The 27,717-nt window shown below is 44.2% G+C and overlaps 3 protein-coding genes across 7 annotated transcripts in view; 2 read left to right on the top strand and 1 right to left on the bottom strand.

Annotated features, from left to right (window-relative positions):
* Positions 1-7,052: 7,052 nt before the first annotated feature.
* On the top strand, positions 7,053-10,948 carry SELENOK (selenoprotein K). 2 transcript variants are annotated; one of them, XR_010986665.2, is made up of 5 exons: positions 7,053-7,173; positions 8,633-8,720; positions 9,811-9,897; positions 10,069-10,161; positions 10,602-10,948. XR_010986665.2 is itself a non-coding variant. In XM_068133176.2 (5 exons), the coding sequence occupies exons 1-4, from the start codon at positions 7,241-7,243 to the stop codon at positions 10,157-10,159; spliced, it is 285 nt and encodes a 94-aa protein (XP_067989277.1). In that variant the 5' UTR covers positions 7,191-7,240; the 3' UTR covers positions 10,160-10,161; positions 10,602-10,948. The 2 variants fall into 2 exon arrangements, 1 of the variants encoding a protein (XP_067989277.1); XM_068133176.2 differs by lacking the exon at positions 7,053-7,173 and adding an exon at positions 7,191-7,259.
* A 2,312-nt stretch (positions 10,949-13,260) lies between these two features.
* LOC144888494 (uncharacterized) lies at positions 13,261-18,964 on the top strand. The gene is made up of 3 exons (XM_078766529.1): positions 13,261-17,915; positions 18,043-18,180; positions 18,272-18,964. The coding sequence occupies exons 1-3, from the start codon at positions 13,412-13,414 to the stop codon at positions 18,403-18,405; spliced, it is 4,776 nt and encodes a 1,591-aa protein (XP_078622655.1). The 5' UTR covers positions 13,261-13,411; the 3' UTR covers positions 18,406-18,964.
* Positions 18,965-21,896: 2,932 nt separating this feature from the next.
* The window catches only part of LOC137438166 (adiponectin receptor protein 1), a 44,949-nt gene continuing 39,128 nt past the window's right edge, over positions 21,897-27,717 (bottom strand). For all 4 annotated transcript variants that reach the window (XM_078766520.1, XM_078766519.1, XM_078766517.1 and 1 more), the window contains 4 exons: positions 27,480-27,666; positions 24,117-24,304; positions 23,803-23,996; positions 21,897-23,670 (listed from right to left, as the gene is read on the bottom strand). In XM_078766520.1, the coding sequence (XP_078622646.1) occupies positions 23,542-23,670; positions 23,803-23,996; positions 24,117-24,304; positions 27,480-27,666 (698 nt within the window). In that variant the 3' untranslated portion in view covers positions 21,897-23,541. The remainder of the gene's footprint in view (positions 23,671-23,802; positions 23,997-24,116; positions 24,305-27,479; positions 27,667-27,717) is intronic.

A 27,717-nucleotide genomic window follows, 5' to 3' on the forward strand; every position in this document is an offset into this window, starting at 1 on the left:
GGTTGAATCCCTACTTGAGAGAATGCCAACCCCCTCCCCGCCATCACGGTTATCTTACTATAATTCACCAAATGTCCGTCTGTCTGTCCGTTCGAAGGTACCGTAAAAAGTGCTGAACCGATCGCAAAGATATTTTCGGTGGATAAACCTTTTCGGAGTTTAACAAGAAGAGGGTTACTGGCCAAGGTGAGCAGCGAGTCTGGATTTTGGGTGTTTAACAAGAAGAGGGTTACTCGCAAAGGTGAGCAGTGAGCCTGGATTTTGGGAGTTTAATAAGAAGAGGGTTACTGGCAAAGGTGAGCAGTGAGCCTGGATTTTGGGTGTTTAACAAGAAGAGGGTTACTGGCAGACGGTGAGCAATGAGCCTGGATTTTGGGAGTTTAACAAGAAGAGGGTTACTGGCAAAGGTGAGCAGTGAGCCTGGATTTTTGGAGTTTAACAAGAAGAGGGTTACCGGAAAAGGTGAGCAATGAGCCTGGATTTTGGGTGTTTAACAAGAAGAGGTTTACTGGCAAAGGTGAGCAATGAGCCTGGATTTTGGGAGTTTAACAAGAAGAGGGTTACCGGCAAAGGTGAGCAGTGAGCCTGGATTTAGGGAGTTTAACAAGAAGAGGGTTACTTGCAAAGGTGAGCAGCGAGCCTGGATTTTGAGAGTTTAACAAAAAGAGGGTTGCTGGCAAAGGTGAGCTATGAGCCTGGATTTGGGAGTTTAACAAGAAGAGGGTTACTGGCAAAGGTGAGCAGCGAGCATGGAGTTTGGGTGTTTCACAAGAAGAGGGTTACTGGCAAAGGTGAGCAGCGAGCATGGAGTTTGGGAGTTTAACAAGAAGAGGGTTACTGGCAAAGGTGAGCAGCGAGCCTGGATTTTGGGAGTTTAACAAGAAGAGGGTTACTGGCAAAGGTGAGCAATGAGCCTGGATTTTGGGAGTTTAACAAGAAGAGGGTTACCGGCAAAGGTGAGCAGTGAGCCTGGATTTGGGGAGTTTAACAAGAAGAGGGTTACTTGCAAAGGTGAGCAGCGAGCCTGGATTTTGGGAGTTTAACAAAAAGAGGGTTACTGGCAAAAGTGAGCAATGAGCCTGGATTTGGGAGTTTAACAAGAAGAGGGTTACTGGCAAATGTGAGCAGCGAGCCTGGATTTTGGGAGTCTAACAAGAAGAGGGTGACTGGCAAAATGTGAGCAGCGAGCCTGGATTTTGGGAGTCTAACAAGAAGAGGGTGACTGGCAAATGTGAGCAGCGAGCCTGGATTTTGGGAGTTTAACAAAAAGAGGGTACTGGCAAAGGTGAGCAATGAGCCTGGATTTGGGAGTTTAACAAGAAGAGGGTTACTGGCAAAATCTGAGCAGCGAGCCTGGATTTTGGGAGTCTAACAAGAAGAGGGTGACTGGCAAAGGTGAGCAGCGAGCCTGGATTTTGGGTAGGCTGGGCCAAATCAGGGGTGATTTTCAATTTTTCATACTACAAGGTTGTAATTTACCTAAAAGTTGTGGCTGGGTAACAGAAACAAAACCATGAAATTTTTTTTCAAACATATTGACGTCTTACGGTAAAACAGCCCGTTACCATAGCAACCGTTACAGACGACTCAAAAAATTCTTTAAATCGATGATTTCTCAGGCTGTGTGTGACCCCCAGAGTTGATTCTGGTACCAAAAGATTCAGAATTGAAAGCCAAGGATGATTGGATAGCTTAACAATGTCTGTGACACAATTCAATACAACTTTTATCCCAAAAACTCATTTTTATCTCAAATTTAAGGCATTTGTTTGAAAAAAAAATGAAAATTTTGCTTTTTAATCATAGGAAAATCATTAATCAGAGCTATAGTCAAATTAAATGTACTTTAAATTAACTTTCGTCATTGATTAAGCTTTTTTGTCTCAAATTTAAGGTCTGACATTGAACATTGATAACAAAATAAAAAACCTAGTCCCAATTGTAATCAATGGAGGCCAATGACTTCTTAGTCACAACCTCAGTGGATGTTGCCAGTCCATGCAGCTTCTCCCTGACGCCCTTCACAACCCTGTATAGAGCCTGGAGCTGCGCCTCAGATGTGGGGGCCTTGTTAGTGTTCAAATCTGTGGCGAGTCCAAGTGTCCGCTCTGCTGCGTCATTGACAACTGGGAGTTTGGCCACAACTTCCTTGCCATGACGATAGCTGTCTGCGGTGGGCCACTGTGCAACGGGGAGCTTGACAAAACTGGAGTCAATACCCAAGAGTTCAAACATGCTCCAAGAGTCGTAACCAACAAAGTCTTTGAGGGCTTTACTCCCCAATTGCTGTGAGGCTGGCATCTCCTGTATCATGTTATGTGCAGTCCCACTGTACCTGAGCATAGCCCTTCTCATAGTCTGCTTGTCAGATGACGTTCTGTCCGAGAAGAGTGCCAAAGAGACCAATCTCTCTGAGAGGTACCACAAATGGTTTTGTAGCTTCTCTCGGGCCACAGTCACAAAGGACAGAAATTTGGCAGGCCACTTTGTTGGATTCTTTGCGATACTGGCCTCAGCCTTGAGGAGGTTCTTCATCAGGTACATGTCGTTAGATGGTGCATCTGCAGCACTGGTACATGTCAACCACGCTTTAGTGTAGAAGACTGACATGAATGCAGCGAGACTGGTTATGTCTTCCAGCTCTTCGGGTGTGTAGATATCTCCCAGCTGCCAACGGAAGAGTGCCACCTTTATAGTGTATAAAGTCTTGCTCATCCAACGGGCGTGGTGGAATGCCCCAGGAGCTTTGATAGTGATGGTCCTCATACCATCAGGGACAGTCCCTCCAAGAAACAGCAGTGTGAGGTGTGCCAGCTCCAGGTAGTCGTGTCGAAGAGTCTCCTTTGTGCTATTGTCCATCCATGTCTGAAGGAAGGTGATGGTGGCATGTACATGGCCAGCCAGCTCTCTCTGTTGAGCAGACACCTCGACCAATGTGTAGTTGCCCTGGTCCAATTCACTCCGAGTGTTGAGCAGTCGCTTGAACAGCTGTTCATTAGGTCCTGTGGTGGGGCCATACACTATTGAGCAAGACGCCCCTCCAACCAATTCGTGGATGTGGTGCCGACCCGCCAGTTGCAGAAGACTCCTGCCAAACTCAGTCTCCAGTCTTACTACGACTCCACTCTTGACCCCAGAGTTCACTGCCGTTGTATCGAAGACAAGAGCGCCTATCCTTGATGTGTGCAAGAGCGCCTTGAACGCCCTGATGAATGGTTACAGTAACAACCGAAAGCAGGCATTAAAATTAATGATTGTAAGCTGCTTTTGTTAACTTTTTTTTATTGAAATGAAGATGGCCAAATTTAAACAACGTTATAACAGTTATAAAAACTGGACAATACAAGGTTGTAAAAGACAATTTAAAGTAAATTTAATCTGATTAATGGTTATCCTATGATTAAAAAGCAAAATTTTCAATTTTTTCCCATAAATATGCTTGAAATTTCAGACAAAAATCAGTTTTTTGGATAAAAGTGGTATTGAATTGTGTCACAGACATTGTTAAGCTATCCAATCATCCTTGGCTTTCAATTCTGCATCTTTTGGTACCAGAATCAACTCTGGGGGTCAAACACAGCTTGAGAAATCGTCAATTTAGGCATTTTTTGAGTCGTCTGTAACTGTTGCTATGGTAACGGGCTGTCTGACCGTAAAACGTCAATATTTTTGAATTTTTTTTTCATGATTTTGTTCCTGATACTCACTCACAACTTTTAGGTAAATTACATTGAATTAGGAAAATCACCTCCGATTTGGCCCAGCCTAATTTTGGGTGTTTCACAAGAAGAGGGTGACTGGCAAAGGTGAGCAGTGAGCCTGGATTTTGGGTGTTTAACAAGAAGAGGGTTACTGGCAAAGGTGAGCAGCGAGCCTGGATTTTGGGAGTTTAACAAGAAGAGGGTTACTGGCAAAGGTGAGCAGCGAGCCTGGATTTTGGGTGTTTAACAAGAAGAGGGTTACTGGCAAAGGTGAGCAGCGAGCCTGGATTTTGGGAGTTTAACAAGAAGAGGGTTACTGGCAAAGGTGAGCAGCGAGCATGGATTTTGGGTGTTTCACAAGAAGAGGGTTACTGGCAAAGGTGAGCAGTGAGCCTGGATTTTGGGAGTTTAACAAGAAGAGGGTTACTGGCAAAGGTGAGCAGCGAGCCTGGATTTTGGGAGTTTAACAAGAAGAGGGTTACTGGCAAAGGTGAGCAGCGAGCCTGGATTTGGGGAGTTTAACAAGAAGAGGGTTACTGGCAAAGGTGAGCAGCGAGCCTGGATTTTGGGTGTTTAACAAGAAGAGGGTTACTGGCAAAGGTGAGCAGCGAGCCTGGATTTTGGGAGTTTAACAAGAAGAGGGTCACTGGCAAAGGTGAGCAGTGAGCCTGGATTTTGGGTGTTTAACAAGAAGAGGGTTACTGGCAAAGGTGAGCAGCGAGCCTGGATTTTGGGAGTTTAACAAGAAGAGGGTTACTGGCAAAGGTGAGCAGCGAGCATGGATTTTGGGTGTTTCACAAGAAGAGGGTTACTGGCAAAGGTGAGCAGTGAGCCTGGATTTTGGGAGTTTAACAAGAAGAGGGTTACTGGCAAAGGTGAGCAGCGAGCCTGGATTTTGGGAGTTTAACAAGAAGAGGGTTACTGGCAAAGGTGAGCAGCGAGCCTGGATTTGGGGAGTTTAACAAGAAGAGGGTTACCGGCAAAGGTGAGCAGCAAGCCTGGATTTGGGGAGTTTAACAAGAAGAGGGTTACCGGCAAAGGTGAGCAGCGAGCCTGGATTTGGGGAGTTTAACAAGAAGAGGGTTACTGGCAAAGGTGAGCAGCGAGCCTGGATTTGGGGAGTTTAACAAGAAGAGGGTTACTGGCAAAGGTGAGCAGTGAGCCTGGATTTTGGGAGTTTAACAAGAAGAGGGTTCTGGCAAATGTGAGCAGCGAGCCTGGATTTTGGGAGTTTAACAAGAAGAGAGTTACTGGCAAATGTGAGCAGCGAGTCTGGATTTTGAGAGTTTAACAAGAAGAGGGTGACTGGCAAATGTGAGCAGCGAGCCTGGATTTTGGGAGTTTAACAAGAAGAGGGTGACTGGCAAAGGTGAGCAGTGAGCCTGGATTTTGGGTGTTTAACAAGAAGAGGGTTACTGGCAAAGGTGAGCAGCGAGCCTGGATTTTGGGAGTTTAACAAGAAGAGGGTTACTGGCAAAGGTGAGCAGCGAGCCTGGATTTTGGGTGTTTAACAAGAAGAGGGTTACTGGCAAAGGTGAGCAGCGAGCCTGGATTTTGGGAGTTTAACAAGAAGAGGGTTACTGGCAAAGGTGAGCAGCGAGCATGGATTTTGGGTGTTTCACAAGAAGAGGGTTACTGGCAAAGGTGAGCAGTGAGCCTGGATTTTGGGAGTTTAACAAGAAGAGGGTTACTGGCAAAGGTGAGCAGCGAGCCTGGATTTTGGGAGTTTAACAAGAAGAGGGTTACTGGCAAAGGTGAGCAGCGAGCCTGGATTTGGGGAGTTTAACAAGAAGAGGGTTACTGGCAAAGGTGAGCAGCGAGCCTGGATTTTGGGTGTTTAACAAGAAGAGGGTTACTGGCAAAGGTGAGCAGCGAGCCTGGATTTTGGGAGTTTAACAAGAAGAGGGTCACTGGCAAAGGTGAGCAGTGAGCCTGGATTTTGGGTGTTTAACAAGAAGAGGGTTACTGGCAAAGGTGAGCAGCGAGCCTGGATTTTGGGAGTTTAACAAGAAGAGGGTTACTGGCAAAGGTGAGCAGCGAGCATGGATTTTGGGTGTTTCACAAGAAGAGGGTTACTGGCAAAGGTGAGCAGTGAGCCTGGATTTTGGGAGTTTAACAAGAAGAGGGTTACTGGCAAAGGTGAGCAGCGAGCCTGGATTTTGGGAGTTTAACAAGAAGAGGGTTACTGGCAAAGGTGAGCAGCGAGCCTGGATTTGGGGAGTTTAACAAGAAGAGGGTTACCGGCAAAGGTGAGCAGCAAGCCTGGATTTGGGGAGTTTAACAAGAAGAGGGTTACCGGCAAAGGTGAGCAGCGAGCCTGGATTTGGGGAGTTTAACAAGAAGAGGGTTACTGGCAAAGGTGAGCAGCGAGCCTGGATTTGGGGAGTTTAACAAGAAGAGGGTTACTGGCAAAGGTGAGCAGTGAGCCTGGATTTTGGGAGTTTAACAAGAAGAGGGTTCTGGCAAATGTGAGCAGCGAGCCTGGATTTTGGGTGTTTAACAAGAAGAGAGTTACTGGCAAATGTGAGCAGCGAGTCTGGATTTTGAGAGTTTAACAAGAAGAGGGTTACTGGCAAAGGTGAGCAGTGAGCCTGGATTTTGAGAGTTTAACAAGAAGAGGGTGACTGGCAAATGTGAGCAGTGAGCATGGATTTTGGGTGTTTAACAAGAAGAGGGTTACTGGCAAAGGTGAGCAGCGAGCCTGGATTTGGGGAGTTTAACAAGAAGAGGGTGACTGGCAAAGGTGAGCAGTGAGCCTGGATTTTGGGAGTTTGCATTATGACGTGTTTATGGAATAAAGCTTATGCAGTGTATATGATCATAGTAAATCCTTTAAACAAATCCAATGTATTCATACTCCATCCAGATCAATCGGTGGTAACTGCCAAATGAGTCTGTCAACAAATTCACTGAATATATTCCAGTATCCAGATTCGAATCTTCACCAAAACCTCATCAATCCGGCCTTGTCACACACCCAGCCTGTCGACTAAGTTTGGTCAGAATCCGTCCACAACTTTGAGATATCCCGCTCAAACAAACAAAAAAAGAATGAAAACAACTTCAATCCACCGAAGTCGGTGCCGGAGCCGGAGGGAACAACCCACTCGAACGATCCACTGACGTCATTCGCGTCAGCGAGAGCGAACAGAAGAGGAAGAAGAATATATCTGGTAAAATAATCCTTCTAGGGCTGTCGGATTGACACGTTAAAACACAAACCTTTTAGTTTCTCATATAATGATTAGGTTAATGTTGAAATATTCCATTAATTTATTTCTTTGTCATTTGTTAAACATCTGATTAACAAAATTTACTTTCTGAGATGTATGTGTGCATATGAGACAGCCTGGATGTGGTTCTTCCTTGTTGTTTATAAAATTGCTTTTCCTCCGTTTCGGAAAGATGTATTATCCTGAAAGTCATTAAAAGGTGTAAAATGCAGACGGTAATTGAATATTCGACAAGCACGGTAAGATTTAAGAACCGTTACAACATACAAAAGTAATCTAATTGATGACGACGGTTTTGCTCCAGCTATGGTTTACGTGGCAAACGGTAGGGGATCGATAAATGTGTTGTTCTTTTGCACTTTGGTGACGGTTTTTTGATTCTCTCACGATAGTAGTTCTTGTTGTTTTGATTTTTTTTTAACTGCTTGTTTGAACCTTTAACCTAAATATCGCTCCTTGGGAGTCCGAACAAGGCTGTCTGTGTCCTGTGCATGCTGCGGCCTTGACTAGATTGAAGACGCTCAAAATGTCCCTTTTTTTTTTTTTGTATACAAGATCGAGGCTCGTGAAAGGGCGAACATTAATCACACAGAAAGACAAACCGACACATAAAACATATAACATCGGGAGCGGTAGACAAGATGGGGAGAGAGGGGGAAGGACACAAACACAACATTTGAGAGCAGGGACCGAGAGACATGGAGACATGGAGAAATCTGAGAGAGGGCGAGGGCTTTGGGGAGGGGGCATGGGAAGGGGGGGGGGGGTGGGAGAGGTATAAAACATATGGACACTGCCAGGACTTCCAGGAAATAAGTTGGGGATTCAAAGAGGCAGATTTGGGGTGTTTTAATTGGGGTAGAAAAGATCAAGGTTTTGGATGGGGGAAGATAAGAGATCGTGTTGAACAGCTGTTTTAAAGACCTGGAGGGAGGAGTGGGATTGAAGAAAGTGTGGGAGTTTGTTCCAGAGGTGGGAGAAAAGAAAAGAGGAATAAAAGAGTGAAGGTGAGCAGAGAGTCTTGATTTTGGCAGTTTAACCATAAGAGGGTTGCAGGCAGATCTTGTGGGTCCTGCAGGAATATTTGGGGGACAGAGCACAGACAGAGCAGAGGGAACAAGGCTGGAGAGGAGTCGGTAGAAGACAGAAAGACCACCAACCTACCTGCGGTGAGAGATAGAGAAAGGCCCTCAGTTTTGCCACAACACCGGTTTTGCCACATGGCTTCAGAATCTCCGGAATGTTTTTTTGCATATCTCAAACATGACTCAAGGTGGACTTTTTTGAGTAATGGCTTCCTTCTTGCCACCATAAATGAAGTCACTACAACCTCCATCGTGTGGCCTTTAGTCCTCTTGTCAAGTTTGGTTGAGATTGACCAAGTGACGACCGAATGTATCGCGGTCAGACAGGCAGACACCAATTTGTGTATTTTAGTATGATGTTGTTAATGATAAATATCTTGAAGGTATTGAATTTTACAATCTATTTAAAAGGTCATGTCGCTGGTATCATGAGTTAAATGATAGAAGTGATGAAATTCTTTACCCTTTTGAATATGCAAAGTCAAGGCTCATGGAAGAGCTAGAATATAGAACAGAGCAGCAAAACAGTGGAAAACAGGAAAGTTTGAGGGATTAACAAGTTTGCTACACTTTTTGTTGAACTTTGTCATTCTAATATAAAATTTGCTTCCAGGCCAGGTGCTGAACGGCAGGCAATCTGTATGGCGACTCTCCATCATCCCCGAGCTCTTCTGGGCGGTAGTTAACTTCGTTGCTCTCTTGTAAGTGTTTCTATTTTTTAACTAATATTTTTGGACTCGCCTTTGGAATAAACATACGGCCCAAACTTTGTCATAACAGGGCCACACGCAAAGTAACGATAGTCTGTTTTGAGCCTGAGCATATCCGTGCATTTTGCTAAACGTGTACACGGTCCGTTCATTGACCGTGTACACATATAAACATTAAAATATACCCGTCAATAAACCTTAACGAGAACATATATTTTATACAGTGCTTTTGCCGGCACAGCTGTTTATTTTATTTCATATTTCCTTTCGTCTCTATTTATAGCCTGGTGTTGGCTTAGCGGTTAGGGTGCCGGCTTGGGATCCCAGGATCCTGGGTTTGAATCCCTGTCGATTGCTGAATTAACACCAGGGGGGTTGATTCAGCCTGTCATCCTTCCGAGGTCGGAAAATTGAGTACCAGTTCACTGGTAATTCCCTGTGTGTCGCAAGAGGCGATTAACAGGGTTGGCGGCAGGAAGGGCATCCGGCCATAAAACATTGCTACAAAAAGGGGACCACGGTGCCAGAAAAAGGCCAACCCCTGCTCTGCGGGGAAAAATGGCCTCCAAAGGTGGTTCCTTCTTTAGTCTCTATTTAAAAGGCATGAATGTTTGATTCAATTCAGAGTAACTTAATAGCGACGGTTAATGAATGCAGCCACCAATACGTATGTGTGTATGGAAAAAAAAAAGTCCGCAAACAACATGGTGGCAATAAACAAAATATTTGCAGGTCCCACCTCGCATTAGAAGGAACTGATCTGATAGGCTGGTGGCATAAGCCCTGCCCTGAACGGACATATGGCGGCTGGATTTAGAGGCTGGTTCCTTTTGTAGCATAGATGAGCGACGGAACATGTATACGTTAACAGATTTTTGTTCAAAAATGAATAAAACGCTTGTGACTTGCACGTACCAGATAACATAGCATTCGATCTGAGTGACAGCTGTCAACACCATATGGTTACACGAGCTATTCCTTGTAGTGTCATTTAAGCCCTTGGCTTTCCATTTGCAAATTCGCAAAATGTTGCATGTACAATTAAATAAGTGTCTAGAATGGCTTTGCCGTGTGCATTCAGCTTTCGGACCATGTTCCAGCCAGACCTGACCAGAAAAGGCAAAGGTCACAGCTCCAACTATGGAACATCTCGAGATGGCAGGGGCGGGTAAGAATTTGCAATTGTGGTGTTTTTATTTTATTTCCTCTGAGCATCGACATGTTCATTTAAAGTCTGTTGTGCACATTATGACGGCCATTTTGGTTATGTGATGTATTTGTGGAGTTGTTCGCTTTGTGGCTGCTTTTAATGAGCATTAACAGCCGTGCTCCATTGCAGGCCGCCTCCAGGTGGTGGACCATTCCGCAGGATGGGCAGGATCAACCCAGGCGGTGGTCCAGGTCCTCCTCCCGTAGCAGGAGGTGGATGACGGTGGGTGTTTTCGCTCATTTCGCAGTAATCACTTTAATTACTTAAATATCTCTGAACACTCTTCTGAAATTGAACGAGTCTTCTGTCCAGCAAACACGAGTCGTTGACTAAAGGAAAGTAAATCAAATGTTGATCAATGCTTAATTCTCCCCTTTTTTTGTCTGGACATCATCATCACCCCCATGTCAGAGTTTGATGTTACCTTATTGAAGGCACATATCCATTCACATTTAGCAGATTTCACCTGGTACGCCCCTCCAATCCACACATTTTAAAATGCCAGGTTACAACTTGAAGCAACTGTAAAGCAAGTTGCATCGTAACGCTCCGACGTGAAAGTCACATGCTCGGTGGCTTGTGGCCGTCACTAGACACGCACTGCATCTGGTGGACTGTCGGTCTCGCTCTTTTCCATTCATACCTTTTTCTCCTGTTTCCAGATAAGCGTTCTGTGCTGTCCGCAGCACACGAGAGCCCGTGGAAGCGGAGACGTTACTTTGTGCTGCTTAAAGCACCAATGATGTCCAGTTGTTAAAGCCCTCGGGGGACGCAGCTGCACTGAAACTGTAATGGTTCTATCCCCACTGGCATAATTGCGCTAATATATAATGTATTAGGAATTGCAAACATTGTAAAGAAGCAAGAAACCAATTTGAGTTTAGCATTTAATTGTATTAAAAAATTGCCACGAATTCTTGATTAACTGTTTGAAGGTTATATTAAAGTTGTACATTTTTTTTTTCCTGCACCATTAAAGATTTTTCAAGAACAAATTGTAGCCCCTGAACCCATGGTGTACGAGTTATTCTGATTGAGGCTCCACAATGTTATCCACACGGCAAATTCACCTTAACGGGATTGGATTTACCATTTTGTTCTGTTTGTTGCGTCTTTGCCTCGGTTCTGTTGGAGCCCGAATCTCATTACCCCACATGTAGCGCAATGTGTCGTTAACAAATTGGTTCACTGTCCAGATGTCGGTGTATGATCGAGGAACTACTTGATTTCAATTTAATTTTACATTTCGAATATTGCGGAACATCTATCGGAACACGTACCTGCAGTTTCACAGTACTTTGATTTTTACAAACTCTTATGAAATCTCATCGCGATTGCACATGTGATGTTGCGGTGAAGCAATTGCTTGTGCCTGTCTGACAGTCAAACAAAATTAACTAAAGACTAAACTAGAACGACACTTCGATGTCACGATGTCGACCGATATGCCTCTGCCCACATTATTACATCATTAGAGTACTTGCACCAAGTTTGATTTAAATCCATTCAGCTGTTCTCAAGTTATCACGTTTTTACCTGACATAACCTCTGACCTCATGACCCCAAAATTTAATCAGTTCATGTTTACATGATACATACCTGCACCAAGTATGAATTAGATCACTTTGGCCGTTCTCAACTTAGACATATTAGACTTTGACCTCTTGACCCCAAAGTTTAATCAGTTAATCGTTCCATCATTCTACATAACTGTACCAAATTTGGTCAGAATGCCAGCACTGGTTCACAAGTTATCATGGTAACAGGATTTTTACCTAAAATGACCTGACCTTTGACCTCAAAATCTAATCAGTTCATCTTTACCTCATTATACATACCTGCACAAAGTTTGACGAAGATTCCTTCAGCCGATCTCAAGTTATCACAAACAAAAACCTCGGAAGGAAGGACGGATGGACGGACGGCCAGCCTTAAAACAATGCCTCCAGCGACTTTGTTGGTGCAGGCATAAAAACAATATTGATACTAATAATATATCCCTTCTCCCCAAGGGTTTTTCCTCCTTAAACAAACACTGTGTTAACGTTTATAAATAGCTTATGCGTGTGCGTGCACATGGGAAATGCTGTTGAATACAGAGAATGAATGGGATGGCAACATAGAGAGTAACCCAGTTTTAGGACCGGCAGAGAAGATAACTGAGAAGAAAGTTGAGGAAGCGATAAAAGCAATGAAGAGTGCAAAAGCGGGAGGGCCGACGGGAGTTGTGGGAGATATGTTGAAGGCAGCAGGAAGTTGGGGTGTGAAGAGAATGACAGAGATCTGTAATCTGGTGGTGAAAGAAGGCCGCATTCCAGTGGATTGGGAACTGAGTACCCTCGTCCCTCTATACAAGGGGAAAGGTGACCCTCTGGAGTGTGGCTCGTACCGAGCGATAAAGTTATTGGAGCATGGAATGAAGGTATTGGAAAGGGTGTTGGAGAAGAGGATAAGGAAGAAAGTGAAGATCGATGAAATGCAGTTTGGATTTATGCCAGGAAGAGGAATGACAGACGCGCTTTTCATTGTGAGGCAGTTGCAGGAGAAGTACATGGAGAAGAGGAAGAAGTTGTTTTTTGGGTTTGTTGATCTGGAGAAAGCATTCGATAGGGTTCCATGCAAAGTATTGACATGGGCATTGAGGAAGTTAGGAGTGGAGGAATGGTTGATCAGAGTAGTGATGGCAATGTACAAAAGAGCGTGCACACTGCACAGCTGTAAGGACGAAGGACGGGAACAGTGGTGAGTTTGAGGTGAAGGTAGGAGGGCATCAGGGGTCGGTACTAAGTCCACTACTATTTGTAGCTGTGATGGAGGTGCTGGCTCAGAACGTAATAGACAGGTCCATGCCAGGCAGAAATGGCGCCGTTTTCCAGTCAAGGTTTTCTCAGTGGATTTATATACTTTTGATCATACTCTGTCGAATAAGCTTGTGGGCCACCCTGAAATTTGCCTCAAATCCAAGATGGCGGCCAAAAATCCAAAATGGCCACCAGAATAGCTAAAATAGTATTTCTGAGAGTTGCTTTTACCCATAGATGATTTTTTTTCAACTGATTGTGGCCTATTATGATAAAGAAAGATAACTCAGTCATAACTCAGCCATAAAAATTAACAATCGGTACTTTATTAACAAAATGGCCGCCGGGCAACTTCCGTATTACGGAAACTGCTATAACTTCAGTTCCGAGTGTGATATGATTATAATTTTGGTGTCCAGTCATATGTTTTTGGGGTCAAGGAATCCATATTTGTACTTTTTATTTCAGTGAAATATATATTACAATACATTTTGATTCAATTTCTTGGTTTCCATTTCAGATTCCTTGAATCCGGATGCAAAGAAATGATTCCATGAATGCGGACGCAAAGAAATGATTCCATGAATCCTGGCTTAGCAGATACAGTGAATCCTCATAAAATTACTACATAAAGACAAAACTTTTTTGGCACAGGAGAAAAGGGTTGCACAATGGCATCCACGCCGATTTTGAGTTTAGCAAGGGGCGACAAACCGTTGTGCTGCCTCTGTAATGAAACTATTAAGGACGTTGAGTCAGCTTATAATATGACTGAGGAGGGATTGCAGTCTATTCAAGAATTAGCGGGAAGATGGGTTAAAGTTGACAAGAGTCTGTGTACTCAGGCACCATATGCTGAATTTCAATCAGCCGCTGTGAGACTATCTAGTGCAGGCCATGATGTCAAGATTCATGAGAACTGTAGAATCACATTTCGGAACAGAATTGCCCGAAAGGAAGCCCAGTCTCGCAAACTTCCCGTTTCCAGTTCAGAGAATATTCATGAGTCGAATGAACCAGTTGCTGCTCCCGCGTATAGGATACGCAGGGGGTCACTTGAGAAAAAGCAAATCTGTTTCGTGTGCAACGTGGATACGAAAGATGACAGTAAACCGTACAATAGTGGTGGTCTTGGTAGATGCTCCGAGAAGAATGCTGTCAGTAAAGTAGAACGTTCAAAGGACATGAAAATCAAAGATGAAGGAGATAAGTTCCATGATGCAGCGAAGCGACTCGATGTTATTCTGAGTGGAGCATCATATGACATGTTTGCAGTTGATGTGTACTATCATAAAAGTTGTTATGACAATTTTACCTATGCATATGATAGAAAGTTGCTGTCAGCGGATGCAGCAGAGAAGGATAGATTAGCTACCGAGGTTATGGACAGCTTTTTCAAACTGTTTCACCGCATGGTAGTCAAGGATCAAAAGGCGTATTTCCTGAGAGAATTGATTGAGGACATAAAGGAGATCAGTGAAGACAATGAACTTGAGGACCCTCCGATTTCAAAAACCTGCATGTTGAAAAAACGACTGACTGAGAAATTTGGTGACGCCATCGACTTCCACTTGTTTGGGAACCGGCTAGTTGTCCATTCCACTGCGGTCAATCCGATATCGTATTCTGCGGCTACAATTGAAGGAAATGGTCTACGTGAATCTGATTTGACAATAGCATTTTCAAAGCTGATTCGTCGTAAACTTTCACAGAGGTATGATATCAAATGGCCCCTTGAACCAGATGAGCTGTTTGATCTACTCGATAGTCACAGACCTCTTCACTGTATCTTCAATGCCATTTCTTGGTCAATCAATCCCAGGAGATCTACAAACGCATTTGGGTATGCTACGGCTACAAGCAACGCTGAAGCGGAGAAAATTTCAGCTATAACTCAGAGCTGGGAAAAAATGGTCAAAGGTGAGCGATCACCATTAGGAACTGCTTTGAGTTTGACCATACATAGAATCACTGGTAGCAAAGAGGCAACTACTCTCTTGAATCGATGTGGCGTTGGAATACCATACACAGATGTCCGTGACTTGAACAATAATTGGGCAAAGTCCATCAGCATGGAGCACAAGAAGATGCTACCTCCAGGTTTCGTCAAGGGTCGAAGTGTACATATAACATTTGATAACTCAGATGGTAAACAGCAGACGCTGATGGGAGCCCAAACTACTCATCACACAACTGGTACAATATTCCAGGCTGTACATGCTGATGATACCGCCGCTGGCAACACTTCAAAACTTAAACAGTCCAATATCATTGAGCAAGAGGAGCCTGACTATGGAGCATCCAAAATCCCTAAGAAAAGAGCACCCCCTCCATCCTTTCCCGACTTCAATGATGACTACAGAGATTCACAAGTGTTACACGATGCTCTGGAACGGAATATTGCTTGGGTTCTCGTTGGTACTGTTGGTGACGACTGCCTAGAAGAATACTTTCCTGAGATTGATAAAGACGTGCTGGGACCTGTAGGTTCTTGGACTTCATTCATGAAAACTGTGACTGATTGCTCCACTACAAAGTGCAAGTTGGAGTATCTTCCTGTCGTTCCATTGCCCCCGGGAGACAATGTGATTAAATGGTACATGGACATGATAGTACAGATTGCTGAAGATCTTGAACTGGACTATATTTTTGCACATGCAGATGAGGCAATCAACAGCAAAATGTTGATCATTTCATGGCTATATCAGCATCAGGAGAGGTATGACAAAATAATACCACTCATGGGAGGATTCCATACCATTCTGGTGAACCTCAAGATTCTCTTCAAGAAGTATGGATGTCTTGGTTTGAAGGACTGGTGGGTAGATGCCGGAGCTATTGCCGATGGTTCTGTTGCTCAAGCATTTGAAGGACGTCACTACGCAAGAAGCATTCGTCTACACAAACAGTCATTTGAGGCCCTACTGAGGCACAGGATGAAATCACAAGATGTTGCTTCCATATTGGACGAGTATACGAGAGAAGTGGTCGCCAACCTCAGGTTCAATCCAAATAAGACAAGTCTTGAATCAGTTCTGCAGTTACCTATTTTCAAGGACATCTGTACCTCACTGATGCAATCAGCAGGAACTCAGGCCAAAATGATAGCAGAATATCTTAAGGACGTATCAGCAATGTTGTGCCTCATAGCAGCTGTAAGGGAGAAGAGCATTGAAACACACCTGGCAGCAGAGAGAACGCTTCTTCCAAAGTGCTTTGCTTTCGGGCACATCAACTATGCTAGGTACCTGACATTCCAACACGTCAATCTCCAAAATCTGAAGGTGAATCACAAAGATGCCTGGGATGATCTGTTGCAAAATGGATTCGGAGGGTCGATGACTGGCGAGCCCTTTTCTACGATCCATGGGGACTTGATCACTGAGACCACAATCAACAGAGAGGTTAAAGTCCGGGGTGGTCCAATGCAAGGCGGTTACAGTACCAGCAAGCAGACAACAGATGCGTTCATAAAAACGAGTCACTTAATGGCAAAGCTCAGAGGAAGATTGAAGGAAAGGTTGCATATCCTGACCTCTTCAACTCACAAGGAAACAACAATAGGGGCACGGAGGCAGCATGACAACATGGTTCGCAACCTAGTCATCCAATTGGATAAGTACTTTGACCCTTTTCTGATTGGTTCTGCGCGTCACATGAAAACTGGAGTGGAAATTAACCAAGGTATTGTCAGTGGATTGTTGTCATCAACCGAAGCAGGAGAGAAACAATTCCAAGACTTTGTTAACCTTAGACTCAAGGCTACTGGAGAAGGCAGAATGAACATTTTTGACAGGATTGTGAATCTCAAGATCAAAACGGGCATGGAGAAGGTCAAGAAAAATCCAAAGGCAGTGAACGTTCTCAAGGAGGATCGACAAGCATTTGGTGTGTTGGTAGGAAAGGCAACTACCCCTGAAGAGGCACATTCACACCCCCTGACAACTATTCCACTTGCCCTTGCCACACCAGAACGAGACATTCGACAAGGTTCTAAAGCAGCGCTGAGGAACTACCTTATTGAGGAATCTTCATCAACTACAGAGGAACCGCCAAATAGAAGCAACTGGCTGATTGACGGAATGGCAGCTGTAAAGTCAATCCCGGCTCAACAGACTTGGGGAGAATACACTGATGCCCTATTGAAATTCTGCATGCCACCAAGCCAGTCAAACCCAAAACAGCTTGGGATCATATTTGATTCCTACTGTACGTCCACTACAAAGGAGTTAACCCAACGACGCCGAGGGATCTCTGGTAGAAGAACCCACATCACAAGCCCCGAGCAGAGTATGCCCAGAGGCAAAGATTGGGACGCATTTCTGCATAATGCTGAAAACAAGACTGAGCTGATTAAATTTATGGTCACTTACTTCAAAAGTGATTCAGTCAGATCGAAACTCAGAATTCCACTCACCGTGACAGAGGAACAGAATACATGGTTGATCACGCAAACTAAGTTTGAACAACTTGAATCCTGCAACCATCATGAGGCTGACACCAGGCTTGTTCTTCATGCAAGCAAGTGCGAAGGTCCGGTTGTGATTAAGGCTTCAGATACAGATGTACTGATCCTCTTGAGCTATGCCTATTCTGTCTGCAAACCACCACAAGACTGGTTCATGAAGATTGACCATCGGTACGTCAGTGTCAAGAAACTAACGACTCATTTTGGAGATGAAGTGTGTCAAACTCTCCCAGCATATCATAGCATTACTGGATGTGACACGACATCATTCCCATTTCGCATCGGCAAAATCAAGCCATTGAAGAAGATGTTGAAACAAGAGAAATCCCATCTACTCTCTCAGCTGGGCAGATCAAATCAATCTTTTCAAGATGCTACCAGTGCTAAATGCTTCTTCAGAACCTGCATGTATTCTGGAAGTGAACAAGAAAGCTTTGTTGAAACAAGGATCCGAACGTACAACACTCAAAAGGTGAAATCTAGTTCCAGCATCCTTCCAGACGAGAGTAGCACCAATGAACACCTCAAGAGGAGTGACCTTCAGGCATGGGTGTGGTACCAGTGTCTCAAGCAAAACATTGAGTATCCTTCTATCACTGACAGAGGATGGGAAAATACAGATGATGGTATCAGGCCAATATGGTTTACCTGCCCGCAACTCCCTCCAAGCCTCTCCAAGAAAAAGAGCAAGAAAAGACAAATTCAAAGTAAGTATACTAAAAATATATCATTACTTTGATCATTGCTTTTCGTTCCTGTCATAAAGTTCCTCCAATGTATTCCCACTGGCAGTGCATTCATCCAGATTAAATATGTGTAACCTTCCACTTACAGGTCTCGCGGAGTATGATGCAGATTTAGAAGATGCAGTAGAAGAGAGAAGCCAGCCTTCAAGGAAGAAGAGACACAGGAATACAAGCAGAAAACATGTACAAGACAGTGAAGTTCACTGTAGAGAAAGAGAAAAGCAAGGTAGATAAGTCCAAAATGCAATCGTAATTTTGTTATTTTTATATGATTTACTGTTTTGAATCCCGACTATATCCATTCACATTTTTTATAGGTATCGGTGGGGCAGAAGAAAGAGCAGAAGAATCTGAAGTTGATGAAGAGTACCAAGGAGATGGGGAAAATTCGGAGAGCACCATGGAACAACTTTCTTCGGATACCTGTGGACTTTATTCAGACTTAGAGTGAAGAGAGTGATCTTGATCTTGATCTTAGTAACTGAGGATTATGTGCCTTTTGAACAACATATTTTTCCCAAAGCATAACCAAAGCCGGGGATCATATTGAATGGGAATTCAGATACATTTTATAAACCTGTGTAGTTTGGTAGACGAAGCAAAACTGACTAGGAGCCGTTCAGCGGCAGCCATCTTGGATTTATTGTTCATCCATGATTTAGGGGATGATCTATTGAGCTAGTGTCATGATAAACCAACTAAATGGATAACCAGACTTTGGAAACCAAGAAATTGAATCAAAATGTATTGTAATATATATTATGGAGCACAAGACATGACTGAATCTGCCACATCGGTGGCCAGTATTGGCAGCCATCTTAGATTTCTTTATGAACCAATGATTTCACTGAAATAAAAAGTACAAATATGGATTCCTTGACCCCAAAAACATATGACTGGACACCAAAATTATAATCATATCACACTCGGAACTGAAGTTATAGCAGTTTCCGTAATACGGAAGTTGCCCGGCGGCCATTTTGTTAATAAAGTACCGATTGTTAATTTTTATGGCTGAGTTATGACTGAGTTATCTTTCTTTATCATAATAGGCCACAATCAGTTGAAAAAAAATCATCTATGGGTAAAAGCAACTCTCAGAAATACTATTTTAGCTATTCTGGTGGCCATTTTGGATTTTTGGCCGCCATCTTGGATTTGAGGCAAATTTCAGGGTGGCCCACAAGCTTATTCGACAGAGTATGATCAAAAGTATATAAATCCACTGAGAAAACCTTGACTGGAAAACGGCGCCATTTCTGCCTGGCATGGACCTGTCTATAAAGGAGGGTTTACTGTGGGAGTTGTTGTATGCAGATGATCTGGTGTTGATTGCGGAAAGTATGGATGGACTGAAGGAAAAGATGAACAAGTGGAAGAAATGTATGGAGACAAAAGTTCTGAAGGTGAATATCGGAAAGACGAAGGTGATGGCAAGTGATAAAGCATGTGGTGAGGTGGGAAGAACTGGGAAGTGGCCATGTGCTGTGTGCAGGAAGGGTGTCGGAGTGAACTCCATTCAATGTACAATGTGCGCTGAGTGGGTTCATCAAAATGTAGTGGTCTGAGAGGGTCATTAACCAGTGTGGCAGCTACATTCAAATGTAAGGTGTGCACAGAGGGAGCTGCAGATGGAGGAAATGTTGAGTTAGATCTTGGAGACGGCGTGAAGCTGGAAGGTGTGAAAATATTTTGCTACCTCGGAGACATGCTGAATGGAGAAGGTGGATCAGACTCGGCAACGGTTGCTCGAGCGAGATGTGCATGGAAGAAGTTTCGGGAACTGAGTGGCATGCTGATGAGGAGGAGAGTGTCGCTGAAGCTGAAGGGAAAGGTGCATGCTGCATGTGTGAGAAGTGTTATGATTTATGGGAGCGAGACATGGGTAATGAACGTAGAGCAGCAACGAAGGCTGGAAAGGGTGGAAATGCGAATGCTTCGATGGATGTGCGGAGTATCGTTGAGAGAGAGGAAGACAAATGATGAATTGCGAAAGATGATGGGAATATTGCCTGTGATTGATGCTGTGAAGAGGAACAGGTTGAGATGGTTTGGTCATGTGTTGAGGAAGGATGAAAGTGACTGGTTGAGAAGAGTGATGGAAATTAATGTAGAAGGAAGTAGAGGACGGGGAAGACCGAGAAAGACTTGGCTAAAGATGGTGGAAGAAGAAATGCGGGCAAGGGGGTTAACAAGGAGAGATGCAGAAAATAGGGCAAAATAGAGAAGATTGTCATGGGGACCGCAAGGCTAACCCCCGCTCTAGCAGGGAAAATGGCCTTAAAATGCATGTTGTTGTGTTGTTGTTGCACATGGGAAATAGTTTGAAATGTGTGATTACATCTCATGTAAAATGTGACTTCAAGAGCCCAAATCCTCTCCCCCCTCCCCCCACCCCATCCCTCCCACATCACGCACACTGCACGGGGGGGTGGATCACCCATACACACACACACCTACACTAGGGAGGGGGGGATGGGGGTGGTTCTCACACACACAGGGAGGGGAAGGGGGGGGGGGGATGGGCCACACACACGGGAGTGGGTCACACACACACTTGCACACGGATGGGGGAGTGTGTCTCTCACACACACACACACACACACACACACACACACACACACACACACACACACACACACACACACACACACACACACACACACACACACACACACACACACACACACACACACACACACACACACACACACACGGGTGGGGGGAGTGGACCACACACACACAGCTGTAGCTACTTAACGCATTTTCTTTGGGCGGTGCATAATCGCTCCGAACGAAACGGGCATTACCTCGTTTCCTTTGCTTGAGTTGTTCAAAAAGTAATTCATGATCAAAGACGTGTTGATTGAATCTTAAAATGCACATCCGATCATACAGACATAAGGAGGCCAATCGTAAGCCTATAGAGCCCATGACTGACTCTTCTTCATTTTAAAACTTGAATGTATCGATAACTTTTCGCTTTACAAAGTAAAAATAGATTAAAACCAAACGTTATTAATAAATATTGTATTCAATAGTTCACATTATTATGTACATTTTTGAAGTACTGTATTGTTTAATTCCATGGTTGGAAAAGAGTTGACTCGCTTTAAACAAACTCTGTATATACACCCCAGGGATATGGAAAAATATAATTAGACTTCGGTTCGATCCTGAACTTCAGTATTCAGTCGCTGTATTTTTACTAAGTAATAATATAAATAACTGAGTCCTGGGAAGGTTTTCTCCTCTCCCCCTCTCTCCTTCCCCGTGCCCACATTACAGTCGACACATTCAAAACGGCTGTTGGAATACGTCGCCGATTTTCTCAACTTCAGCTGAAACTGAGACTTCAGCGACTGATGGTAAATTAGTCGAGATAAAGCCGCGAGGGAGACTCAATTAACTTTATGTTACAGGCCTTTGAAAATGCACTTCGTTCTATAAATGGTAGCTTTCATTGAATTTTATTCCCGTTTTTTTTCAACCGAGTCTAAAACCATGTTAGCGACTGTGAAAAATGAAATGAGATGTCAAATTAGAGTTGAAATAAAACTGAGAGAGAGCAAGACACCACGGGCCTAACAAAAGAGTCTTCAAAGCTTTGCGAGGAAAGAAAATGGTGGATATTTGTTTTTGAAGCCCCTCCCAAACCGGGTGTAGTCACTCCCCCAGACAGACGTATCACAGAATCGCCTATGGATAATATATGTATATGTATATGTGTATGTGTATGTATTGTTAATGTCCGGCTTCCTTCTTGCAACTACAGTACAGTAATTGGTCTTTATTTTGATTCTTGTACTTCTGTAAGACTTCCTTCACACCGCATTTGCTTTAGTCTTTACTGGTAACGTAGTCCGTTCTTCATTCTGCACTCGAAGCTGTCGAGCTCGTGTGACCAATTCGCAACCGGAAAGACCGATGCTCAAAAGTTCATAAAATATCAGTTAAAGTTTATTTCCAGGCGTAGCAGACAGAGCAATTGTGCTTTGCGTGTCATGCTTGCAAAGGAAATGCCCCCAACCAGCTCCAAAAATACTCCAGGAACAAAAAACAAAAACAGCAAAATTGACGCAATCACATATTACTAACCTTTTAAGTGCAAGTCAAATGCAAGCCATTTCGACACGATTTCCACATTGAAAGCTAAGGCAAGTAGCTTGCATTGGTGTCTGGTTTAATGATGGAAAGGCAAATGCTTGGAATTTCGTTTCTGTAAATCGAGATATCACACTCAGTGACATCATCGAGTCACAGGTCCAAAACGTACTCGTTTTTCCAAAGAAAATAAAATAAAAGAGCCGGGAGGGCAGAAGGAAATAATAATAAAGATAAAGCAGCATTGGGATTTTAAAATTAATCGGTAGCGTTCCACTTGCTGGTGATTGTTACGGGGCGATGATAATTTTTGGGCGAAAGTTATTATACCGAACGTGGAGATGTCAAATGAGCCATTAAAAAAATAATTAAAAATGCTGCCTGGTCTTTTACACAAGGTTGTTTGACAATATTTGCATTAAAAAAAAAACCCCCCACCCAAAATTCCACAAACTGGGCATGAATGGCTATCCTACACCTACGCAGCTATTACAAATGGCTTCGCTTCGGCCATGATCGAGAATCGGACGTCGCTTTCCATGGCTGTGTTTGATTAAAAAAGAAAAAAAGTCAAAACAGAACATTTTACTCAAAAATAGGCACAAAGGTGAACAGTTTCATGAGTTTGCCAATAAGTTCAAGTGAGAAATCTATGAAGCACTTTCAACGAATGCGATTCTTCCCACCCTCCTCCCCTCCCACAAGTTGCGGCGTCTGCGATGGAAAGAAATTAAAAAATTATAATTGTTCTTTGGTACATCAAAAATGCTTTGTACTGTTAACAATTGGAATTCTGAGCAGCAAAAAGCAAGATAAAGCCCGGAAATGGAAACAAATTTACAATTTTGCCGTACGACGACTGCTGTTATCGGGTCCTGCTCCACGGATCACCGGGGAGCAGTCTCGGCAATGAGAACGTGTGGTGTGTTGCATCACCTCGGCAATCACAGCCTTTTGTTTCCCCCTCAGAGGGAGCTTCAAGCTCAAATCTAAATGTGCCTTTTTATCAACCCTCTCAACAAAAAAAAAAAAAAAAAATTTTTAAAGGCCCAGAATGCACTAAACCTCTGCAAAGAATGATAATCCTCAGGTCATCTGGCCGAAGCTTCACAAGCCAAGGCCAAACCACCACCAAAGAGGCTGCAACGACTTGATTATTTGAAAAGATGACATATCGAAAAACTTTTTTTAAGCAAGGGGAGAGAGATCCAAATTAATTTTAATTCAATATATGGTCTTCTACCACCTCCTATCACTACAAAGTGCCTCGTAACGAAACAAGCCCGATAGAAAAACTATAACTTGGTGACAGGTGAACCGTCAAAACCTCCATTCGACCAACAAAGTGGCCCAAGCAGCACCGGGCCAATCAAGGCTACATTCAGCGTATCAAAAATGACCATGGCGCCAAATTGTGCTGGTGGTTTCGCTCAAACCACACTTGAGTCCTGCATTCCGGGTGCCAATCCACCGGAGCGGCCGCTCAGAGCAAGGTGTCCGCCGTGCAGCTCCCGCCCATGGTGTAGCGGAACGCTTGCAGCTTGGAAACTCCGTGAAAGTGCACAAAGGCCGCCGCCACAACCAGCACGTGGAAGATCTGGTGGGACTGGAACTAAAGGTGGAAAGGGTAGATGAATGAAAGAATATTTCAAAATTGAAAGCATACTTACAAAACAAAAAAACAATAAATCTTGCCACGTACGATCACGGACTTTTTCTCTCAGAGCTAAACCTCAGATCGTACCCAGATGTCGCATTTCCCAGGGAAGAATCTCTCAGGGATGCGTGCGGCGTAAAGAGCTGCACCGGTGCTGTACAATGCCGCCATCAAGACCAACCAGCCAACTTGGCCCACCGTCGCCGCTTTAATGAAGCCCTCGACCACCGTAAAGTGCACCGTGGGTACGATGCCACTGAAGCCAAGCGCTAAAAACACAACTGCACGCATGCGCACGGAAATAATACGGGACTCAAACACGACGCCGTGGCGATGGGGACGGGTTTATTAGACAAACTACATGTGCATGTGAGAATCACAGCGCATGGTGTGCTGCCTACCGGCACGCATAATGCGGTACTGCGGAGTGGCAAAGCGGTCCCACTGAGACACGATGATGGCCGAGATGCCGAGGACGCAGATTACGATCAGGTAGATGAGGCGTGGCTGGGGGTTGCAGTAAAACGAGTAATAGAGCCAAGGGACAAAACTACCCATAATGAGGAGTGCGATGCCCGAGTAATCCAGCCTGCGGGAGAGGGGGGATGTGGGGTTGCCAATGGCATGAAAACAGGTACAATACTAGAACGGCACTCAGTAGAGAGCATACCTCCGCCAGGTGAACAGTTTACGTTTTGTATCCTAGAGTAGACCAGAAAATCACAATACAGAATCACATTTAATCAAAATCAAACGTCCACAACTTTTTAAGATATTCTGCTTTGTATCGTGTTTGGCCCTATCGCCCAAAGGTGAAGAATCACAACATTCTACGAGCCGGATCCAGATCCAGATCTTCACCAAAATTGAATCGATTCTTCCTGGTCATACACACAACCTGTCCACCATGTTTCGGCCAAATCCATCCATAACTTTTTGAGATATCCTGCCATGTATCGTTTTTGGCCCTATCTCCCAATAGTGAAGAATCACTTAAAAATTCTAGTAGCCGGATCCGAATCCGGATTTTCACCAAAATCTAATCATTTTGTCCTTGTCACATATGCTACATCTCTGCCAAATTTCGTCTGAATCTCCACAACCTTTTGAGATATTTTGTCCACAAAGGGTCAGACAGACAGACAGGGGTGAAAACATAACCTCCATCCACCTTTGGTGGCGGAGGTAATAACACTTCAATATTGTGGCCAAAGTAGTGTGCACAATTTTCTTGGAAGTTATGGGGTCATATATTATTATTATTATTATTATTATTTTTAACTGACTTGCACCTTGTATAATCAAATGAAATGAAAAGCTGATGGGTGACCTCACAGTCACGATCGAATACCTGAAGTGCAACATAGCACACAGAGTTTAAGAATTGGAAGTCTAAGTTATACAAGATGTTGACACATTCTCACACAGGGTCTCTGATGCCAGCACATGGTTTAAAACAGCATTCTGCAGAGCTGGATTCTCCAACTCTCTTCCTCAACAACTCTGGCTTCACAAGTAGGGATGTGAAAGAGTCAATGGAAGGTGTGCTTTGCAGGGAAGGTGACAATATTATTTGTCTACTGCGTATGAAAGGTTGCTATCCAAAGGAACAGCCACAAATCAAGCTCACCGTCACTGTGGGAAACAACTGACACGGCCTTTCGTTTTTGACAGACTGCAACTAAAGCGGAAGTTTCATGCACATAGGCATGCATGCCTTTACATCATAGGCCTTAAACATGAGGGGTGGAGGGAAATACTTTCGTTATTTCCTACCCGAACGATCCTCTTCTTTCGTATGTCTCACATGGCTGTGTGTAGGATAATTTGCTGGGGGCACAGCTGTACCACTCACGGAGTGCCCTGTGTAGATTAAAGGCTAAATTTGGAATTTTTTCAAGGGTGCTGGAGTTTGCTCGCTTATTCGTCCGAGGGACAGCGTGTGAGGTTTAATGTCCACCAACTAAACGAGGGACACCGTGGGAGGTTCAATGTCCACCAACTCATACTGGCAAACGGGATGCCCAGTTTAACGTCCATCCGAGGGGTGGCACACACTGATGAATCGCCCTGCATACAAAAACACCAATATGACAGATTATAGCTGGATCAGGATTAAAATCCGCTTCCAATTATCAGCAAAGTCATGGAATCCATCATTGCTTCGGATATCAAATCCTTCCTCTTCTCCAATGGCTTGATCTCTGATCATCAATGTGGATTCAGACCAGGTCATTCTACTCTGGACATGTTGCTTCTGCTGTCTCAACATTGGATGGAGGTCCTCAATGCCAAACATGAAATCAGAGCTGTCTCACCTGACATATCACGTGCCATCGATATGGTCTGGCACCGAGCTCTGCTCACCAACTCTCCTCCTATGGTATCCATGGAAATCTCCACTCATGGCTTGTGGACTTCCTCTCTGGTCGTAGGCAACGTGTGGCCCTGAATGGATTTCTCTCATCTCCCCTTCCTGTTCAGGCTGGAGTTCCCCAAGGCAGTGTTCTGGGCCCTGTGCTATTTCTGGTCTTCATCAATGATCTCTCCGACTCTCTGGAAAATCCTCTCTATCTCTTTGCTGATGACTCCACTATCTGCCGCTCCATTCCTCATCCCTCAGATCGGCAGTCTGCAGCCTCCTCACTCTCTGCAGACCTGGACAAAATCACAGATGGTCAAACAAGTGGAACATGTCTTTCAATCCTGACAAATCTCAAACTCTTAATATGTCTCTCCGAAAAGACCGACTGGAAAACCCTCCCATCTACTTTCTCAACAATCCTCTCCAAGAAGTTCTGTCGCTCAAGCTTTTGGGTCTCACTATCTGCCATGATCTTTCCTGGGAAAACCACATTTCCAAGCTGGCCTCCAAAGCCAGTCGCCGACTGGGCATCCTCCGTCGTGCGAAGTCCTTCCTCGGCACACCTGAGCTCCTCACCACATACAAGGCTTTCATCCGCAGCTCAATGGAATACTGTTCCCCCCTCTGGGCCGGTGCTCCTGCCTCACACCGAGCTCGGCTTCACGCTGTTGAAACCAAAGCTTTCAGAATCATTGGTATCTCCTGCGGTGAAGCTAACTCTGAGGGCCTTTCAATCGCTCACTGCAGTCAGTAGGTGGTCTTTCTGTCTTCTACCGACTCCTCTCCGGCCTTGCTCCCCCAGCTCTCTCTGTGCTCTGTACCCCAAATATTCCTTCAGGTCGCACAAGATCTGCCTGCAACCCTCTTATGGTTAAACTGCCAAATTAAAACAGCTGTTCACCACCATCTCTTATCTTCCCCCATCCATAACCTTGATCTTTTCTACCCCCGCTAATTCACCCCAGATACACTTTTTTTGAAATTCCAACTTCTTTCCTGGAAGTCCTTGCAGTGTTCATATGTTTTAACCTCTCCCACCTCCCCCAAGCCCTCCCCCTCCCACATTTCTCCTGATGTCCCTGCTCTCAAATGTTGTGTTTGTGTCCTTCCCCCTCTCCCCATCTTGTCTGCCGCTCCCCTTATTTTTTATGTTTTATGTGTCCGTTTGACTTTTTGCATGATTAATGTTAGCTCTTTCACGAGCCTCGATCTTGTATACAAAAAAAAAAAAAAAAAAATCCAGACAAAGCTAAACAGCAGAAAGGTGAGTGCACATACCTCTAGGCTTTCCTGCCATCCCCATGCCTTAATGATGATCTATTTTGTCACAAAATGATGTAGCTTAGATCGATTTCATAAAGGGGTTTCTTGTGGCAACAGAAAGAGAAAGAGGGCTTACTTGGAGAATGTACGTGAAACCTTTTCCGAATGACAGTACACTGTGTGGAACAACCATGAGAAGCACAGGCAAAGGATGGCACCCAAGAAGTACACTCCAAACACAACCTTCTCTTGGATGGGCGACACAAACTTGATGTTCGGCCGGAAGAGGTAAACCAGAGCCAAAACGAGGAAGAAGAAGAACCCTGGGGGAGGAGTCAATTTTTGGAGTCGTTTTTTTTAAGGGAATGTATTGC

The sequence above is a fragment of the Myxine glutinosa genome, chromosome 12, assembly GCF_964187855.1.
Source record: "Myxine glutinosa chromosome 12, kmMyxGlut1.1, whole genome shotgun sequence".
Lineage (NCBI taxonomy): Eukaryota > Metazoa > Chordata > Myxini > Myxiniformes > Myxinidae > Myxine > Myxine glutinosa.

What these genes read in the sequence shown, in the direction of transcription:
- SELENOK (XM_068133176.2), top strand. An exon ending in GTTAACTTCGTTGCTCTCTT is followed by an intron (nt 8,721 to 9,810) that starts GTAAGTGTTTCT and finishes GTGTGCATTCAG; the next exon opens with CTTTCGGACCATGTTCCAGC. An exon ending in TCTCGAGATGGCAGGGGCGG is followed by an intron (nt 9,898 to 10,068) that starts GTAAGAATTTGC and finishes GCTCCATTGCAG; the next exon opens with GCCGCCTCCAGGTGGTGGAC.
- LOC144888494 (XM_078766529.1), top strand. Translation starts at nt 13,412, where the DNA reads ATGGCATCCACGCCGATTTTGAGTTTAGCAAGGGGCGACAAACCGTTG. An exon ending in CAAGAAAAGACAAATTCAAA is followed by an intron (nt 17,916 to 18,042) that starts GTAAGTATACTA and finishes TTCCACTTACAG; the next exon opens with GTCTCGCGGAGTATGATGCA. An exon ending in TAGAGAAAGAGAAAAGCAAG is followed by an intron (nt 18,181 to 18,271) that starts GTAGATAAGTCC and finishes CATTTTTTATAG; the next exon opens with GTATCGGTGGGGCAGAAGAA.